At 43.5% G+C, this 20456-nt stretch overlaps 1 protein-coding gene across 3 annotated transcripts in view; it reads right to left on the bottom strand.

The window, feature by feature from the left end:
* The window catches only part of DOCK5 (dedicator of cytokinesis 5), a 129204-nt gene that overhangs the window by 31409 nt on the left and 77339 nt on the right, over window positions 1-20456 (bottom strand). For all 3 annotated transcript variants that reach the window (XR_006172206.2, XM_008168669.4, XM_042840285.2), the window contains 12 exons: window positions 18537-18648; window positions 16857-16927; window positions 15355-15461; window positions 12933-13069; window positions 12206-12301; window positions 10824-10922; window positions 7398-7492; window positions 6408-6486; window positions 5232-5332; window positions 3117-3175; window positions 1958-2112; window positions 131-216 (listed from right to left, as the gene is read on the bottom strand). Coding sequence is in view for 2 of the 3 variants with exons in the window: in XM_008168669.4 (XP_008166891.2) it covers window positions 131-216; window positions 1958-2112; window positions 3117-3175; window positions 5232-5332; window positions 6408-6486; window positions 7398-7492; window positions 10824-10922; window positions 12206-12301; window positions 12933-13069; window positions 15355-15461; window positions 16857-16927; window positions 18537-18648 (1197 nt within the window). In the remaining variant the exon portion in view is untranslated. The remainder of the gene's footprint in view (window positions 1-130; window positions 217-1957; window positions 2113-3116; window positions 3176-5231; window positions 5333-6407; window positions 6487-7397; window positions 7493-10823; window positions 10923-12205; window positions 12302-12932; window positions 13070-15354; window positions 15462-16856; window positions 16928-18536; window positions 18649-20456) is intronic.

The raw sequence follows: 20456 nt of genomic DNA on the forward strand, positions 1-20456 counted from the left end.
CAGTCTGTCTTGGCAGTAGCCAATTCATATTAAGATCATTGGGGGTTGCAGTTTCTCTATGTTACTCACTCATCTGAAGTAGCGAATTAGCGTTTCTTAGTGTTCTTCCGAGTGTGTTTCAAATACTTACAGTTTCTCCAGCAAGGCCTTGTATTGCTCGTCCCCTCGGCCCCCTTCCACTTCCTGGTCCAGTTTGGTTATCAACTCATTTTCAAGCTAAAAAAAAAAAAAAAAACACACACACACACAAAAATCCAAAATGGGAACAAATCCTGAGCACTTGGAATGAAGCCCAGATGTTTTTACAGGAGGAATTACTGAATTGTCCCATGATGGGGTACTGATCTAATTGGCCAAACTGGAGGATGATTTTACCCAAGGAAAAGACAGAGAAGACGGGGAAGGAGCCAGGAAATGTGACAGCTCCCCTGCTCAAACCAGAAGTCACAGGAAATTGATCATCTGAGATATATCTCCCTGATCCTAATGGATGATTCCCTATTCTCTCCTGAGAAAGAGGAAAGCCCCCATCAAGACCCCTGCTAATATGGTGGAGGAGGAAATTTCTTGCCAGCCACAGATTTGATGATCAGGTTGATTTTGTGTCTGTGTGAGCAGGAGTGACCCTGATCAAGCATATAATCCGATTCATACCCCAGGCTACCACTGGTGTTCTTGAAACCAGCGTCCCAGTATCACCAGGAGTAAGCATTCAAGCCCCAAGATTCCAGGGTGTGTCTATAACCAGTATTAAACATTCATGCCCCAACATCCCATAGCATTCAAGCAATTCCCATACACTCCAGCAATCCAAGTACATCTCGGGGCAGACAATGCCAAAGGCTGATGACCCAGAGGAAAATAAGATCCCCTCTGAGTATTTAAACTGAGATCCAAGCAGAAAAGGGTTGGTACAGCGCTAAGGGACACATGCATCACATTGTGACAACAGTCTCATGTGTCTGAAAGGCAGGACGCCAAGGAGGCTGCCTCCTGGATGGATGATTTCAAATGTCTCCAGGGAGAGGAACCACCACAGTGTCACTAGAGTGTCCCCTGCCTACTGGCTGTGACGCTAATGACTGGCATCCCCTGAGAAATGTGGGAAGAAAAGTTCTGAGTGGCAGTTGCTGGAGTTGAAGGGATAACTGGGCACTAAGCAAAGAACCTCTTTTTCTTCCTTCCCTACCTGCATTTTCAGGCTAGCAATACATTGAGAAGTCCAGTGGAATTAGCCCAGGGTTGTGTGTCGGAGACCCGTGTTCGAGTCCAGGTTCTGCCCCGGACATTGGGTAACCTCAAGTAAGTCATTTCCCCTCTCTGTACCACAGCCACAATAAAGTGGGGGATATGGATACTCATGGGGGTGTTGTGAGGGCTAAAGTTTTTTTGAGGGGGTTATTAAGGATGTTAACTACTCCATATGATCATAACAACTTAATATTTGCAGCTAAGAAGTTACCCTCAGAGAATTATTGCTATGTAGGTTGCAAGACCCTGGGGGCAAGGACCACCTTTTGGTTCTGTTGCTTGAACAGCACCAAGCTCAATGGGGCTCTGGTCTATGACTAGGTGTTAATACAAATAAATAACAACACTATAAAGATAAACAGGAGATATTAGTTTATAATGCACCTTTTGATCCAAGGATCTCAAAGCCCTTCGCAATTGTGCAATGGGTATTCCCCTATTTTTACAGATGGGGAAACCGAGGCACAGAGAAGTTAAGTGACTTGCCCAAGGCTTCACAGCAACACAGTCAGTAACAGAACACAAGACTCCAGACTTGCAGTTTCCTGCTACCTTTGCCACATAAAACTGCTTTGCAATAGACTTCCCACAGTGCTTTGTGGTGGGTGTGTGCCTTTTTTTAAAGGAAACTCTTTTATTTGTTTTTTTCCTACTTGCCCACCACACAGCATGAAACATCAGTGCCAATGATTCCACGGTCCCTCACCATATGGAAGTTTCTGTTCCCACTGAAGTTGAACTCGCACTGCATCATGTCAAAGAAGATGGGGATAGCAGCTTTCCGCAGCTCAGGCTCAGGTATCAGGGTCACCTCCAGGATTGGACCCACCATCGATGGGATGAACTTGATCTTATGGGGGCCTGTAACAGAGAGAAGGTGAGACCCAGCCTCTGCTCAGTGGAACGCAGCTGCTTGAAAGCACATCTGGGAGCACATTAGTCATATAAAGGTAATGAGAAGACAGTGCACACATTCAGTATAATTGAAGTTCTCCAAGTGGGTGACACCCATTAATGGTGCAGTTTTATGTCCCGTTGCCATTTGTGCTCCTAAATCACTGAGTCTCTTTTGAAAATCCCACTCTCAACCTTTGTATGGTGTGAAAGTTTGGGAATCTGTTTGTGGGAATTAACACTACTGACTGGATTGTAGGATTGTATCTGTGCACCAGCCTCTGGTATTAAGGGAAAGGGGACCAGCACCTGGGTGTCTGCCCCTGAGCAGGACAGTCCTTAAGGACCATTGACAATTGAATAATCTTGCCCTAGCAGCACAATGGGCGCTACCAGCCAAAAGCAAATGAATTGCTAATTGCTTTTAACTGGGGCTGGAGGAGGTGGCAGCTCAGAGTAGTGGAGAAGTTAAAAAACAACAACAGAAGGACAGGGAGAGACAAAGTGATTCAAATCTGCTGTTAAAATGTGAGAGTCTCTCCATCAACAGAAATGAGATCAGAAGAAGGCAAGGCTGTGCAGGAGGAAGAAGGTTCCTGCATTCCCTATAAGACACTGACCAAAAACTAAAAGGCTCTCAGAGGGGTAAGGAAACTGAGGCAGGGATTTGCATGCAGGTTGTGTTTTTCCATAGATCTGTCTCTCTCTTGTGCTTTGTCTGTGAGTAAAGTGTGACAGGTTTAGAAATTCCTTGGCAAAGTCGGTGTGTTACTTGCTTTCACTGTCACATAGTCCCAGAAGGGGAGAGCTAATCCAGAGGGTCCACAGGTTCCGTGGAACTCTGGCAGCACGCAAGAGCTAGCAGGCACAAGGCGGATGCGCTGCAGAGCCCCATCTCACAGAAGAACTGAAATCCAGGTTTGGATGAGGATCATACACACTATTGTGAACTGTACAGATAGGGAACTCACCCAGGTTATACCACATATCCCTTATTTTGAAGCCAATCTCTTTCCTCATGTCCCCATATCTAGAAAGGGAAAAAATATTAAATGAGAGAAGAAGGTAAAAAAAAATCCGCATGCATTGAAATTAGCCTTGTTAAGCTGCCAGGGAAATTTAACAGCTCAGCTGTATAATGGACTAGCCTGTCCTTTTTAAAAACGTAGCCCTGAATATTGGGCATCTAGGGTAAAGAGTTCAAGGCCTGAAGGCCAAGCTCCTCCCTACCATCCATCTGCCAAGAGGTGAGTGGACATCAGACATCTTCAGGGGGGGTAAACACAAGGAAGGGAGAAGAGCTATTTGAAATGAAGGATTACGTTGGCCCAAGAACAAATGGGGATAAGACGACCATGAATAAGTTTAGGCTGGAAATTAGAAGAAGGTTTCTGACCATCAGAGGAATGAGGTTCTGCAACAGCCGACCAATGGCAGGAGTAGGGCCAAGAAACCTAACTAGTTTTAAGAAGGCGCTTGATAATTTTATAAATGGGATTGCAGTGGATTCCCCTTATTTGCAACCTCTTGGTTCCCAGCAAATAGTTGCTATTCTCTCAGTTGCCAACAAGTGGAAGACAGGTTTGTGGGGCTGCAGCCAGGGGAGGAAGTACTGGGATGTGCTTCCCCGCTGCTACCATGCCCGCAGCCTCCCTTCTCAGCACACAGCACTGGGACTCCAGCAGGGGCTCCCAGGGATACCACAGCCCCTTACCTCCTGTGCTGGTGGTGGATCCCCTGGCCACTGCAGCCAAGGAAGGAACGTCCCCGCACCTCCTTTCCTGGCTGCAGCTCCACAAACCTGCATGCGACCAGGGCTTTTCTTCAAAAAAAAAAAAAAAAAGTTCTCGAACAGGCATGCCGTTTATTGCCAATATCCAAATCCCATTAATAGTCAATGGGACGGGACTGGTGCTGGCAAAACGCTTCTATTAACAAAGTTGTTACTATTAGGATTGCAAATAACCAGCATCCACTGGATATGGCAAGGTTCCCTGCGACACGAGGGGACTGGACTCAATGACCCAGCAGGTCCCTTTCCAGTCCTTTGTTTCTATTCTGGCAAGAAGTGGGTTAAAATGCACCCCCAAAAGGGTGAATGCACCCTGCCAGGAGGGAAGGGTGGGTTAGCATGTTGACCATGAGCATTTCTGACAGTAGGCTGGAGAGTAAGACTGCAGTTTAGCCAGCTCTCGTAATTTTATTCAGAATCTTGCAATGTTTTGTGGGGGGGTTTTCCAAGCCCCAGCTGCTGGAATCAAGAGATTGCAGGAGAACTCAGCTTCCATTTAAAAAAAAAAAGTTTCTAACCCTCATGATTGCAGAGGAAAGCTTGAAAACATAAAATGAGTGTGCCCTAAAGGAAAAGAAATCAAGAGGCAAAGAAAAAAGAAAACCTGCCAAAATTATTAAAAAAAAAATCTTAAGATTTTTAAACCCATGTCATGATTTTTGGGGGCCTGACTCAGGATTTTTGAAGGCTTGGGATAGGCAATACTGAGACTGCAGGGAATGGAGCTATGAGAAGATGAGGTCTGGATGCTGGAGGAATGTGCTGGTTATTGCTCACTTGTCCTGCATTACAGCTGGGGAAGCCAGTAATTTCTTACTTTAAGGACCACGGTGGAGGAAAACCTCCTATCTTGGACCTTAAAGAAGCAACAACCTCTGTTTTAAAATGAGCCAAAGCACTCACGTGTTTAAACTCAACCCAAACATGCAGAGCCCATTGTCTGCACCTACCACTAACTGTTCTGTCACAGAGAGCCCACATTCACACATGTCTACACTGCAACCAACAGCTTCAGCACAGGATGTACAAGCCCACCCAGAGCCCTGTGTAATTACTCGGGTGGCTAGTCTGGACTGAAGCCCATGTTGCCACAGATTCACTGCTCTGGTACCCGAGCTAACCAGATTAAAAACAGCCCAGGTATGTCAACAGGAACTGTAGTCACACACTGTGATTGCAGTACAGACATATCCATGGATTGTATCAGGTGTGCCTCGCTAGATGAGCGCAATATAAAGACGGGGCTTATTTTCCAAGAGTAAGACGACCTGATCACATTTAAATGTGAACTTACTTCTTGACAATTTTGTTGCGTTTGGCCTGTGAGAAGTTCTCCAGCTGGAGGGATTCGTGAGTGAGAAAAGCTACTGCCAAGTGGAAGTAATTGTTCCAGAGCTGTGGGGGAAAAAATCTGATTAAAGAAAGGAAAAACACAAAACACACAGCACAATAGAGCTACTTAGTCACCAGTGCTGCAGATTCTCTGTCAGGTATTAATGAGGAAACACAATTTCAATGAATGGGAAAAATAAATTCCCACAGGAGGTCAACAGGTGTAAAAGCTGACTAAGAGTTACACAAACTGCACCAACAAACTTTGTTCCTTTTGGTGTGATCTATTTAAAATGCTCACCCAGAAGACTATTTATGAATCTAGATACACCAAATCCCTCCTTAAAACTCTCCTTTGCCCTGATGCCCATGAAAAATGTAACAGTTAGGTTGCCGGTGTGCTAAGACCATGGCCTATCATGCTAACCAATACTGTCTCCTTGTTTTCTTGAGCTCTTCCATCTGTCTAGTTCCACCTGTTGTCTCTCATCATATACTTGGATTGTAAGCTCTTTGGAGCAGAGACCATCTTTTTGTTCTGTGTTTATAGAGTGCCTAGCACACTGGGTTGCTAGTCTATGACTTGGGCGCCACAGTGTCTCTATGAGGATAGTGAAGTATTATCCCCATATCACAGATAGGGAATGGAGGTAGCAGAGAGTTTAAATGACTTGCCCAAGGTCACACTCGGGAGTCTGTGGCAGAACTAGGAATTGAACAGATCTCCTGTGTCCCAGTCCAGGGCATTAACCACAAGACCATGCCTCCTCAAAAGAGGGGTTTGCCATCAAATCTCTCCAAAGTGCCAGTAAATGATAGTCAACCTAACACAAAAGTAAAGGGTGGAAAGAGAGACTTTCACTCCCGCTTTAGCACATCCCTGCTATATAACTTGCAGAATGAGCATAGAACATGCTCCGCAGATCATTGGCTGAGCACAAGCCCATGGTACAAGTAGCATCTCGGGCTAGAAATTTCCCATTCATGCTACTTTTCCGCCAAGAGGACCAAACAATAACACCCTCATTAATATCAGTAACAAAACTGGTGTCATTGGGAGCTGAGGGCACCCATCACCTCTCTGAACTTGCTTAGTTCCGAAGTGGTCAGGACAATCCAGAACTAAATTTATCCTCACCTGAAGTTCGAAGCTTGCTTGATCCAGAAAGAATCGGTTGAGCACAGAGGTAAATTGGTTCACTGCTCGGAGGAAAACCCTGGAAAAGTAAACACAGATAAGGAGGCATCCATGGAAGTAGAAACAGCACATGCCTGAATGTACGGCTCCTTTTTGCAAGCTCGGAGGAGGCACGAACCGGTGACCTCAAAGGTTCAGCTCTTCTACTATAATCCTTCTCTTTCCTCAAAATCCTCTGTACTCAGTGGGAGGTGAAGGTTATTTCTCTGTTTCTGAACAGAAGTATCCCTGATTTTGGGAAGTTACAAATGAAAAGCTCTATTAGGTCATCCAGTCCCCATACCAATGCTGTGTTGTTCCACACAGGATATTTACTAGTGTTTTGTCTCTCTTAGATGCTTCCATGACCCTTATTACTGTGGTATCTGAATTACTCACAGTCTTTAATGTATTTACCCTCACAACACCCCTATAAGGTAGGAAAGTGCTATTAACCCCATTGTACAGATGGGGAACTGAAGAACAGAGAGGCTAAGTGACTTGCTCAAGATCACACAGGAAGTCTGTGGCACAGGAGAGAAATGAACTGGTTTTCCCGGGTAACGGGCTAGCACCCTACATGCACGATCATCCTCTTTTGTCCAGTTTACCTTTAAGTTTCCCAAGTGATGATGCATCTCCCCCCCAGATTTAAAATAAAGAGGCTTCTCAGATTGAAGCAGGCACCTCTGGCAGGGAAATACAATCACTGGGGGGAAAGCTTTCAGTTTTGCAAACACTCCTTTTGACAGAAGAAGAAAGAGTTTGCAGGCTCATAAGTCATCAAAAAAAATGTCCAGCCAATAGGACTTTAGTCAAAGCTAACTTAAACCAATATGAACTTTTAAAGGAAGTATATACTCAATGTACTCCTCAGTCCCAGAGCCAACAAGTTCTGCAGAAATCACATGAGCTTTCAACCAATAGCAACCTCTGGTAGAGGCTATTTACCTGCTCTGCATCATGTTCATCACCATCCAGTCATTCGCATAGACATTCTTTCCGATCAGATCCTTAAACATGATGAAGGTTTCCATCAGGAAGTCCTGTACAAAAATATGCCACATGCAAGGTCTAAGAAAGTTAGTCCATAAACAGATGGAAACATTGTGGGGGATGCAAACTTGTGGGGCTGCAGATTCCATTGATCACAGATCAATATGCTGGCCTTTTGAAATGCATCTTTTATTATGGCATATATCACCGTAACTAAATTATGTCTGAAATCTCATCCATCAAATTACAGGAGGAACCCACCCCCCAATCTATTTAATTAATGCAATTAAATCTGTTATTGTTTGAAGTCAATCTCTAGATGCGTAGGGAGCATTAAAAAGCAAAATAGGTGTTTAAAGTCTTTCGACCCAATACTTCCCTTCAAATGTATGAATGATGACATTACATAGGGCTGCTGCCTTATTCATTATATACATAGATTATAGAGGGGGTTGTCATTCCCCAGCCATTTAGGCCTTTGCTAGATGAGGTCTGATGTTAGAAGATATCCAGTGTAGACAAGACCTGCAGTCTATAACAAGAGCTAAACTGGTCAAGTTAAAGCCATCACACCTTAAGTCCTAGTCTAGATGAGGCTTTTCTGCCGAGTTGCAGTATGAAGAGTGGGAATTGTGCAAGCGATACTGACAAAATCTAACTTTAGACTAAGAAAGAACCTCCATCTCCAGAGGTTCAAACATTCATAGGTTCTCTTCTGCTCTAAGAGGTAACATTCACATTCAAGCACCAGACACACACACACCAGAGAAGTCACCACTTTCCAAAGGTCACTAGCAAAGAAATGTGCTGCTGAGTTGAATAGTGTGCACTAAAGAATTGGAAAGTGACACTGATGCAGAGAGAGAAATGGACACTGGTGCTGCCACAGTAGAAATCCTCTAAGCATTATTAAATCAGAGCTTGAGGGAAAGGTTTAGGCTTGACATGGGGTACCATGAAGACTAGAATTAACTACTAACCATGTTAACCTGATGAAGCAACGTTGCAATGTCTGGGCTGAAAATGCCACAAGGGGATGCTTATTTTTTTTTTAAATGGTAAATAAATCATGATGCCATTGGTATTATTTTAAAAATAATTTAATGGACATATTTCTATACGTTTTAGGGATCGTAACAGTTAGATTCCAAATTTACATATTGAACCTGTGTCTCCTGAAGTTGTATTCTTGTACCAGCTTTGTTTTTATATAATTCACCTTCCTGGTTTGTCTCACATGCACAAGCTGTACATGCATTGAAAATGTAAGAGCAACATTTAAATGCATGATTCAGAAGGCACTGAACCGTTGAGTGAATGAGAAGCACCAATGATAGCTTCAAAGATTGAAGCCCATATCCTGTTTTAGGAAAAATCATTAAGCACGTGCCTAACTTTAACCATTGACCTCACTCTGCTTAAGCACTCTTCCTGAATGGTGAAGTTGTCCTGAAGTAAAGTTCTTCAACAGAAACGTTGTCCCAATTCCATTAGCTTTGTCACCTAGCACTCCTGTTCTTCCACAACATTTCTATCCGACTCTGATCATATTCACTCCACTGATTCATTTGAAAAAGGCTACTACATATTTTATGAGCCCTAGCAAAACCTCCAAGGTGTTTAGGTTTTACCGTGCATACTTATTCAGAAATCTTTCAGGTGAGTTACTAACTCAAATGAGTTTTATTTGAACTCTTGACGGGGATTTGACAGCAGCCTTCAGTGACCTGAAGGGGGGTTCCAAAGAGGATGGAGTTCAGCTGTTCTCAGTGGTGGCAGATGACAGAACAAGAAACAATGGTCTCAAGTTGCAGTGCGGGAGGTCTAGGTTGGATATTAAGGAAAACTATTTCACTAGGAGGGTGGAGAAGCACTGGAATGGGTTACCTAGGGAGGTGGTGGAATCTCCATCCTTAGAAGTTTGTAAGGCCCGGGTTGACAACGCCCTGGCCAGGATGATTTAGTTGGTGTTGGTCCTGCTTTGAGCAGGGAGTTGGACTAGATAACCTCCTGAGGTCTCTTCCAATCCTAATCTTCTATGATTCTATGATCATTCAGTTGAGTGGCTTTTTCAGTCTAGGCAGTGAAGTTGCAGAAATATCTGTGTCCTGCAGGTGGCTATGTTGCTTAACAGATCACATGCAATTATAATCAGCCAGGGAAGCAAAGGCAGCATCCTGCCATTCATAGTGGTTTACAGATATTTTACAATACCTAATACAGAATCACACAACTGCAAAGTCTACCCATGCCTGTATTCCAGTTCACTATGCTGTTCTGCACAGCTACAGGCAGAGACAAGCAATCAGGAACTGTGACTACCAATTAGAGTAGTGTCACACCACAGAAGCTTGTGCAATACTGTCTCTGGTTTTGAGCTGCATGGGGGCGGGGGAGTGAAACTTAGACTTTACTTGGAGTTTCAGGTCCTAAGGGGCTCAAAGAACAAAGAGCAAAAGTGTTGTTTCACCTGGGTTTTGGACTCAAACCACATGAAGATCATGAATTGTACATGGTTTAACACAGAGGATGGATATGCAATGCTGGCTAAGGATGCTTGACACCCACCCTCGAGGACACTCCAGCCCGAGCCTGAACAGCTACAAAGAACTTTACAGCTCCGCTGCTCTAACTTCACGAGCCCGAGTCAGCTGACCTGGGCCAGCCACAGCCGTGCCATCCGCCTTATTCCAGTATAGGTGTACCCTCTGGGGCTTCAAATCATGGAATCCTCTGCACTAGGTGCTGTACAAACCCATCACAAAGAGATAATCGCTACCCACAAAAGTTTGCAACAACAGTTGAGCTTTTCAGAAACCTGATCGAAATTTGCATGCTTTCAGATTTTGCAGCCAAGATACCCTATGGCTCTATTAATAAACACACAGGCGTGTTTTTGGAAATTAGTAGAGATACTGCCCCAAGCTTGTCAGCTTTTTCCATCAGGCCAGACAAACAGAAGGGGAATCCAAGCTCTTAACTGAGCTCTAAATGAAAGAATGAAAAAAAAAGAGAGGGAAGAACACATGGATAGAGAAGAGAAAGGAAGGGGAAAATGAACTCTTCTGCTTTTCCTGTCATCCTCAATCTTTCTATCTTCTTCCTCCCAGCTCTTCAATTACACAGGTTTAGAGGGTCATTAAAGATTTGTTTTCACCCCATGTGACAATCTAGTCCGATGCTTTGCTGAGTCAGCAAACAGCCAGCAGTGCTGTATCCAGCTGGGGTGAAGTGAATGTTTCACTAACACTTGCAATATTAGGTACTCATACGCCTTAGTTATGGGTGCAAGAGCCTGAACTGAATATAAGAGCTGGATAGGATAAAATTAGAGGGAGATGCTACATGGACTGGGCTGCAGCCTGGGCCAAGCTGACTTACGATAATGTCCTGTCTGGTTTTGAAAGTGCTGATGTAGTGGTTATAGTGGAAATCATCCATCTGTCTCAGGATGGCTGTCATGCAGGCTACAAAACTACCCTGCAATGGAAAAGACAAAAAAGGCACTTGGTCAATTATCTTTCTGCACTAAGGCCCCAATTCAGCACAGTTCTGGAGCATGTGCCTAATTTTAGTCACATGAATAGTCTTGACTTCAAAGAGACCACACATGTGCTTTAAGTCAGGCATCCTTTTAAATATTTTGCTAACTTGGGGTCTAAGAATGCATGTACTAAGGTCACTTAAAGTGATTGTTTCCCTTTCCTCCCCCCCCCCCAAGATCAGTAACATCTGCAGTGGGGTGATACCTACATATTAATCTGGACATCACCTCTCATAGGGTTTAAGTTTTAAGTCTGAGGAAAGGAGATGGGACAGACTTTATCCCTTCAAGGACTGGAATTTGCAAAAATAAACTTTTACGGTGAGAGATTAAAATGAAATCACTTTGTTTCCTATAAATGCAAGTAGCAGCTTTAAAAAAAAATCTGGGCTGTCACTCTCTGAGCTACTGAGACACTAACAGCTTGGTAAAAAATAAAAAAAATACTCTTACCCAGACAGGAATGTCTTACCTTCATATCTGATCACTAGTGCAAGTATTGCTGAAACTACAAGGGGTTAAGTTTGAAAAGCAGAACTCTCCTACATCCATTTTAAACGGTACCCTCCAAGTCTTCATTATAAACATATTTGATGGAAACCATTTGCCAATGTCAAAGCCTCTTCTTATAAAGTGAATTTAGTGCTGGATTGACAGCCCTGGAGTTCTCTATCCATCCACAGACCAAGTATAGGGCAAGCCACAACAGTGCAAACCTCCTCTTGTTTTCCTACCAACCTGCTTCGCCCCAGACTTGGAGAGGACATCTATAGGGTCGAGGGTACATCAGCATCTGGCTCCATTCAACATCAGAACCAAATTAATTAGCGTTTCTACAATGTGGCTGCCTGACTATTAGGAACTGGACAGAGACCCAAACATGCTGCACAAACAAGTTACCAAAGAGTCACCAAACAATAACGACTTGCAGTCACTACTGGCCCAGACTTGATTAAAAATGGTGCCTTAGCAGAGAGAGTTCTGTGTCCCATTATCTCTTTCTACAGCCCACCCAGGCCCAATTTTAATAGGGCTGGGGCAGGCCTCCCCTCACTCCCCATAGACCCCACCAGGGCGCAGGAAACAGGACAGAGATTTTGTAATGCACCAGCACAATTTGCAGTCCATAGCAGGACAGACTGATGGAAAGCTCCAATCTGCTGAAGCGTCAGAGCAAGGGGTAGAAAGCAAAGAACAGAAGCAGGCAAAAGGCTCTCACAATGTGCAGAGACTGTCTGTTCATTCCAATCACCGTCCGGTTTATTCTCCTCAGCAGGCGCTCCATGATCAGCTGGATGTGAACTGCAGTGGGCCCCTGAAGAGATTAAAGAAGCACGGGCTGTTTTAGATTAATCTCAGTGTGGTCTATTCTACAGAGAGATTTGTTGTAGGGAAGGGCCAGGCTGACTGTGGCTATTTATTGTCAGAAGACACTAGAAAAGGAGACTCTTTGCCAAACAGAAATTCATTTAAATAGAAAGTAGTTTTAGACTCCGAGAAGGGGCGGGGGAATAAATCTCTGCACCAGTCCAGGACCCAGCAAAGGGATTCTCAGGAGCATCTTCCCTATGTTGGAGCTGGATTGGCCCCCAGAGCAGGCTAGAGCAGCTTGAGGGCAGCTCTAACTTGAGCCCCTTTTTTCTATACCCCCTACAAGTGTTGCATCAGCAGGGGATCACCTCTCTAGGGATGACCTGACCATACCTTCCCCTGTTCTGTCCTAGAATGTCTTAGGTTCATTTTTGATATGTCTGATTTATCTTTAATTAGACTCAAACGTCTTATGCCAATATCCAATGTGAAAAAACTTCTGTGAACATCTGGTCTCATTAACTCTATAAAGACTGGTTCTGGCAGGTGCACTTAAGAAGGCTTTGTTCCTCCTCTGACCTACACCAGTGTAATCCCAACAGTGAGGACGACGTTAGACTAGAGCCCATACTCACCACATCCTTCCGGTCAAGCACTTCTAGAATGTTACTGAGGAGCTGAGAACAGGCCTCATGATCCGGCTTGTTTGAATTGTCATCCAGTTGGCCACTTAGCTGATCTATTAGTAGAGGCAGGAGAGCATCTCTGCATTCTGAGAAATGAAGAAACGGAACAATGCAACACAATGGCCTAAGAATAATCTTCAGAGCCAAGTATAAGTGACCACAAAAATAAAACTTTGTGCTCCTCACTCTGACTCAGTCACCAAAATTAAAATCATGTCACAGTGGTTCTAATAGGTAGATGACAGCACAAATTGCCTCTCTTCTAATCAGACAGATTGCACTAGAGAGATTTCTCTTGATATATATATATTAGATGGTCCCATAGCTAGGGCACTAACATAGTACTTGGGAGACCCCAAGTTTGATTGCCTGCCTGGCTTGACTCCCTGCATGACCTTAAGTAAGGGTCTATGGGTAAAATTTTCAAAAGTGACACAGGCATTTAGGCGACTAAATCCCATTTTCAAAAGTGATTTAGAGCCAGATTTTTCAAAGTTATTTAATAATAATATCTAGTTCTTATATAGGCAACTAAAGAGGCAAATAGGAGCTTAGTGGGATTTTCAAAAGCACCAAAGCAGGTTAGATGCCTGAATATCTTTGAAAATCTGGGTTTAAGTCACTTTTGAAAATGGGATTCAGGCGCTTTTGAAATTTTTACCTGTAGTCTCTCTCTGCCTCAGTTCCCCCATCTATTAAATGGGGATAATGGCACTTCTCTACCTCACATGGATGTTGCAAGGAATAACACATTAAAGACTGTGAAGCGCTCCCCTCTACTCTGGTAATGGGGGCCAGATAAGTACCTAAGATAGATATGATGTCCATAACAAATGGTGGCTGTACACAGCACAGTCACCAGCTAATCTGGAAACTATGCAGCCTGGATAAAAGCTGGCATGAACAGAATCCAGTATCGTTAATCACAGATGCACAGACTCCTTTGAGATAAAGGAAAACCTATACTGGCTGCAGTCATACTCGGGATTATAACCTCTACACATCATAGTAACACCTAGCACACACCTAGGGCTTTTCATCTGTAGCTCTCAAAAGGCTTTTCAAAGAAGAGTAAACGTTATTATCCTCATTTTACAGATTCAGAAACTGAAGCAGAGAGAGTTTAAAGCCACAATTTTCAAACCTGGGTATCTAAAATTAGGCATCTAAATCCATATTTACGTTCCTAATAAGTGGCTCGATTTTTATTGCTGCCTGTTACTTAATGGCTGCCTTTTCAGCAATGTGTGGTCATGTTTTTGCCATTCTAGAAACCCTGGTATCTGCATCTGTGTTTTAAAGTCCTGGAGAGAGACTGTACTGCTTCTACATATAAGAGCAAAGAGTTATGATGCATAGTCCTTAGTGATGATCTTAGGGCTTGACTCAATATGTCCAGCATAAGGGATCCATTATCTCACCATCTTCTAACTACTGCTCTTTGCTACGCTTAGGGAATAGGGAAACCAAAAACTTACCAATGAACCCAAAATAAATTATCCTTATCCTGAGACCAACACCAAAACTAAAATCGAGCAGGGGCCTTACTGTAATTTTTATTATCGGTATTGCGGTAGTGACTAAGAGCTTCTGCCACGGACCAGCATCCCAGTGTACCAGGTGCAATACAAACAGAACATAAAATTAGTCCCTACCCCCAAAAGAACTTACAATCTAAGTATAAGACAAGAGACAACAGATTGTGTCTTTGTACACAGATATGGACACTTTTCACAGGACTGCAGGAACCAAAGAAGAGAAGGAGAAGAAGGAGAAAGATTCAAGAACAACAAGAGACTCCACTTCTTGAGATATTCTGTCCTAGTTTCTTTGTACACCTTGATGCGTTGGCTTTAGAAATTTACCCATGAGCCTTTGTCAAAGGCACCATATAGTCTCATCCTGGTAAAGTGGGGGTTGGCAGTGCAGTCAAGTGGTTAGAGCTCAGAGCTGACTCAGGCAACCTGAGTTCTAATCAGGCTCTGCTACTGGCTTACTGCATGACCTCGGGCAAATCACTTCACTTCTCTGAGCTTGTTTCTCCATCGGCAGGGTGGGGATGAGGAGACCTCCTCACACGCACCTTTATAAAGGGCTTTGAGATCAACAAATGAAAATATCTAAATGCAAAAGAGAAGCAGGCGGTTGCAGTCAGGCCTATGAGACAGCATTGGTCAGCATATAGGCAATGGCCTAAGCACACCAACAACCTCGCTGTTGCCAAGTTTTTTTGTAGGCATCACAGTGAAGGAGAATTTTAAGGAGGGATTTGAAGGAGACATTTAAAAGAGAGACGTGAACTTTACAGACAAGTATTTGTTTGAGAAGGTGCATTTCCTGCAGTTTCTGGGGATCTCAATAGGCTACTCACCGGATTGTTTGAACAGATCACTGTCCACTACCTTGGTCATGCAATTGAGTTTCTGCCGAACTAACTGGTTGTCAGGGATACTTTGGATAAATTTGCTGAAGAGGATGCTAGAATGCAAAGCACAAGGTAGACAGATGGTCAGTATTTTCACCCAGAGAATTCTGCTGACTTTGTTCCACGTAATACACCTCTACTTTGATATAATGCTGTCCTCGGGAGCCAAAAAATCATACCGCGTTATAGGTGAAACCGCGTTATATCAAACTTGCTTTGATCCGCCGGAGTGCGCAATCCCGCCCCCCCGGAGCACTGCTTTACCGCGTTATATCAAGCAGTTGTGCCATTGCGTTGAGAACAGTCTCAAGGTAAACCAAAATGAAGTCTCATGTTATATGGTTTCAGGAAGCTCACTAAAGAACTTAAAATAAACGGAACAGTGATCAGAATCAGCAGGTTTATACTGCTCAGATAATTAACCTCACTTTACAACAAGTTTTCATGAAAATTCATCAGCCCAGGCACAGAACCTATTTGCTCTTCCTGACCATTTTCAGAAAATATATATCTAACTTCCTTGCCAGAAATAAAAATAAAATGTAAGTCTCTCTAAGTAAATAGGATTTTGCAAGGCTGCTAGATAACATACGAGGTGCAGCAGTAGCTGAGTAGCTAAGGTTCTTGCCTACAATCCTGAAGGTTGTGGGTTCGAGTCTCATGCTGAAAGGCCCCTTCCAGTTCACCCAGCTGCAAAATGGGTACTTGACCCATCAGGTTAGGACAGTCAAAGGTGGCCAGACACAATGCTGGCCACATCACCCCTTTGCGTGCCACTGGCTATGAAACTGACGTGTCTTAATCACATCATCTCAATGAGCCCTTGTTATGGGAAACTTGGCCATTTTGATCACTGCGAGCATAATCACCCAAATATATCCCCCGCTTCAAGGGCAATCACTCATTTTAGTCCCACAGTGAATTACATTCCACATACATTTGGTGTCCTCTCACCATTATTTGCAAATTACTTACAACGAAATAAGGCTCCTGAACTCAAGCAGGGAAAGCTATTTACACCGAGGAAAAGAAATCCACCTCATTTTAAGTTTTGTGCATGAATAAATTGTTTGTATCCCTCCTGTCTGGCCTTTGTCACCCATTGGGCCTTAGCAACCTGAGATCTAATGATCCAGGGTTCGTGGAATCATAGTCACTGGGTTTCATCCATATGGTTTTGTAGCCCTTGAATTTCCAGTTTGAAGAAAGCCTCAGAACTCAGAGGAAAATTCAGCTGAAACACACTAATTCCTTTGGGCTGCAGCTCTAAAACCATTATGTGGCTTCCTCTAAACCCTTCCAAGGAAACGTTTACATTCAATCATGCAGCTTGTGCAACATCACGTTATTAATTATTAGAACTGTATGCTTTAGGACAGTTTCCAACTTCCCCCCCAAAAGATGCATATTTAGTAGGTTTAGACAACAAATATGCTTAACACAATCACCTGAGCTCAACCGGATCAAATACCAGTTTGACGTCATTTATGATGCTTGGTAAGTATTTTAAAGCTGCGCCCTGTAGGAGAAAAAAAAACACACACACAAGGAGGTTGGGTTAGATTAATCCATTCGTTGTAAAAGAGAACAAGTCTGAGGACTTGCTGCTCGACATCATTGGAAGAGGCTCACATCACCAGTGGTAGTATCTGGTTTGGGCAAAAGCAAAGATGCAGACCCCTGCAGCGAGCTGGTTTGTGATCTAATTTAAGCCTCAGCATCTGCACCTCTGGAGATCAGAGCTGAAAGGATGCTGCATGAAAGACTTTGAGCCAATGCCTTATTTTTGACTTTCTGGTTGTGAACACACTGCTGTCCTAGGGACTGGGCTTCTTGAAAAAATCAAAATGCATTGGGCAGGCAAGCAGAAACATGTGAAATGTTTTTTTACACTTTGGGGGGGAGAGTTTAAAAATAAAGCCCTCCTCCTCACAGCATTGGCCTAGCCACAAGCTTTAAAAAACTTAAGAAAAAGACAATGGTGTCCGATTTTCGCTCTTGTTTAAAACTCTTTGGACTGGACTGTAGCCAGCCCTTATATGGTCAGAAAGTCAGGTGGGGCTTGGACTCCACTCTACCTTCCATCATACACAGCCCCCATAAGAATCACAGACCCTGTGCTCAATTGCAGCTCATTTGTCCCCACTCTTAAGAACAACTTGTTGAGACTGGTGTAAGGAGGAGCATGCGCTAGCCAATCCCATGTGTGTGGGAGGGGGTGTTTAAGGTATGCTGTACACCTTAAAAGAGGAGCAGCAAATGACCCCCCTCTGGCAGTGTAATCAGGGAGTTCTAGGAAACATTCTCCCTGATGCAGAATACACCCAAGTGCTCCCTTTGCACTGCGCCTTAGAGGCACAGTTTGGTGCTCTCTGTTTAGTATGTCCATGAACAATGCCAAGAACAAGCTATCTAGGCACCTCTGGTTCATCACAGCAGCATCTGAGTGCCTGTGTGTGACAGCTACTGAAAATCTCCCCAGGGTTTGCTGTAGAGGGGCATTGTCCCCATCTGCTTTTGGTGGTGGGAACAAGAAGTTCCATGCTGCAGGAAGAACGGCCCCTCACCACACAGGCATTGGAGAGAGTGGTTTTTACAGATCAGACACTCACATGTGAAAGCTCTTTTAACTAGAATCAATCCTTCCGGTGGAAAGCGATTAATGCATTTTGGCCAGAGGTATTATAAAGAAGAAAGCAGCAAGTAAGCCTTATTGCATGGCTTGTCTGTTCCTCACTCACTCAGAGGGCCCCAAGTAAAATTCACGCAAGACAAACAAGAAAGCAGAACAAGTTAAGACACAGGCAAAAGCTTGTTGGTCTTTCATTACTTTCCTTCTCTACATTTGTTACATTTGTTTCCATATCATTTGCTGTCTGATTCATTCATAAGCCCGGGTGTCACTGGCCAAACTGTTGTCCTCTCTACGACACTGTTACAGGCGGGCTGGGGTGTCAGCCTCGACCCCAGAAGTGGCTGCATTTCAATGCCAATATTTTAGCATACGTCACAGTTGTGCAAAGCTTAAAGAGCTCAGATTAATACTGTTACACTTTGGGGGCTTTAATACTGATTACTTGTCCCCAGAATAGATGTGTAACACCATTCAAAATAGGCTTTAGACCAACCTTAATCTTGACAGCCTCCTCTAGTGGTCGGTCCATGAGGACATTGAAGGAGAAAAACAACTTGCGGATTGCATTGTTAAACTCATCCCCATCTTCGACTTTCCCATAAAACCTGAAAAAGAGCACATTGGCGATACATACCAATTTAGGCCAGAGCGAGGAATACTGCCACAATGGCTTAAATACATTTTATCCTTCAGAGCAACCTCTTAAAGTGCTCTTTTGCTATGAAAAGTGACAGTAAAAGTAGCTGTGTGGGATTCTAGATTTATTGTATCAATGATTTCCAGATTAAATCTGTTACATTTAACAGCAAAAAGTAGGGTTTTTTTTTCTATCCACAACTGACTCAAACTCCGCCTGGAATCTGAGAGTCAAGCTGGGTCCTTTCTGGCTTCAACAATCACCAACTTTGACGTTTAAGCAGAGTTTACAAATTCTGTTGATGATGCCCGAGCCAGAAGAGAATCCAGCTCATTCTATGTTGGCTTTTAAGGACTAAGAGGAGAAAACAGTCCTGAATGGTTGCTGAGAATTGTGTGAATAACGGTTTGGGGCTATGAGACACACATTGCAATCTGGCACATACTGTGACAGTGATGGGAATTCCCTGCATATCCTTATTTATTAAGTTTAAGTATCTTTGGAGTCCATTATATTAAATGCAAAGTTTAGGTATTATTGTGGGCTAGGATTATATATAACCTCTCTATGGGGAAGATGTGGTGTGAGGCTGGGAGGACTATATTGAAAAGGTGCCAGACAAAAGTGGACTCTCTGAGGAATACTTAGGAGACCTTACTGCACATTCCTCACCTCTGGTTCTGCAAAAACCCTGCCTTCCAAAGCTACATCCTGAGGAGAGGTGATTGTCTGCTGATTACCTCTTCCCAGAGACTGGATATCAAAGGCCTACATTGTATAAAGAAACTGCTGAACTGCCCAGCCTGGGTTCTGGTTCCAGATCTGAGACAGTTATGAACTTATAACCACAGGGAAAATGCAGTTGTGGGTTTTTGAAGGATTGACACCTACCAGAGTCCAAGGTTGGAGTTGGCGGAGACCAAAGTTGAGCCTTTTAGCATTGTTCAGGTTCTTTAATTGTTTTTAATAAGTTTTCTCATTATTGCTTCTACCTTAAGAATAAATGTGCTTGCATAGAAAGAGCTGTGTGGTAACATGTAACTGTGGGTCATTACTCTGTTCATAGTAAGCAAAGCGCAGATGCTGGCCTGTTTAGGCAGTCTGGCTTGCTAGGAATATCACAGTGTAGGCAGGGAACTGTACATCCTGAAAAAAAAAACAGTCGGGAGAGAGAGACACACCCAAGACAGGGGACGGCTGGCAGCCAGAAACTCTTAAGCCCACAGGGGGAGAATACAGGTGCAGTTGTCCTGAACTGTGACAAATACTATTCATTATTATTAGTATTATCTTAGTGGCTAGCAGCTCTAGTCCTGGACAAGGACCCCATTGCGTGAGGCAACATACAAAATGATCTCAAGTAGCTGACAGTGCATTTTAATGTCTGCTGCAAAGAGCTCAATGGGAGCAGAATCAGGCATCCTCCATAATGTGCAAACATTTCCGTTGAATGGATTAATATAGAAGGGGATTTCTCTCTCATCACTAAAGATTGTTCAGAGTTCCCCTTCAGGTTTTTTTAAATTAATTTGGGTCTTCACAGAACCTAGCAGAAATACCCCCAAAAGTCCCTTAAGATGAGGAAGCTTCTTAAAAAAGGAAGCCATTTAAAAAAAACAAGTTTAGGCTCCTTATCTGCATTGCCGAATGCAGCTTATGTAAGATGTGAATGATTAGAAAGAATTTCACCCCCAAGGAAAGTGTTCTAAGTTGTTTTCCCTTGTTCTGATCAATATCTCCATCCGCACACACAGACCTCTCTACAGTCCTGGATAA

Source organism: Chrysemys picta, chromosome 2, assembly GCF_011386835.1.
Source record: "Chrysemys picta bellii isolate R12L10 chromosome 2, ASM1138683v2, whole genome shotgun sequence".
Classification (NCBI taxonomy): domain Eukaryota; kingdom Metazoa; phylum Chordata; order Testudines; family Emydidae; genus Chrysemys; species Chrysemys picta.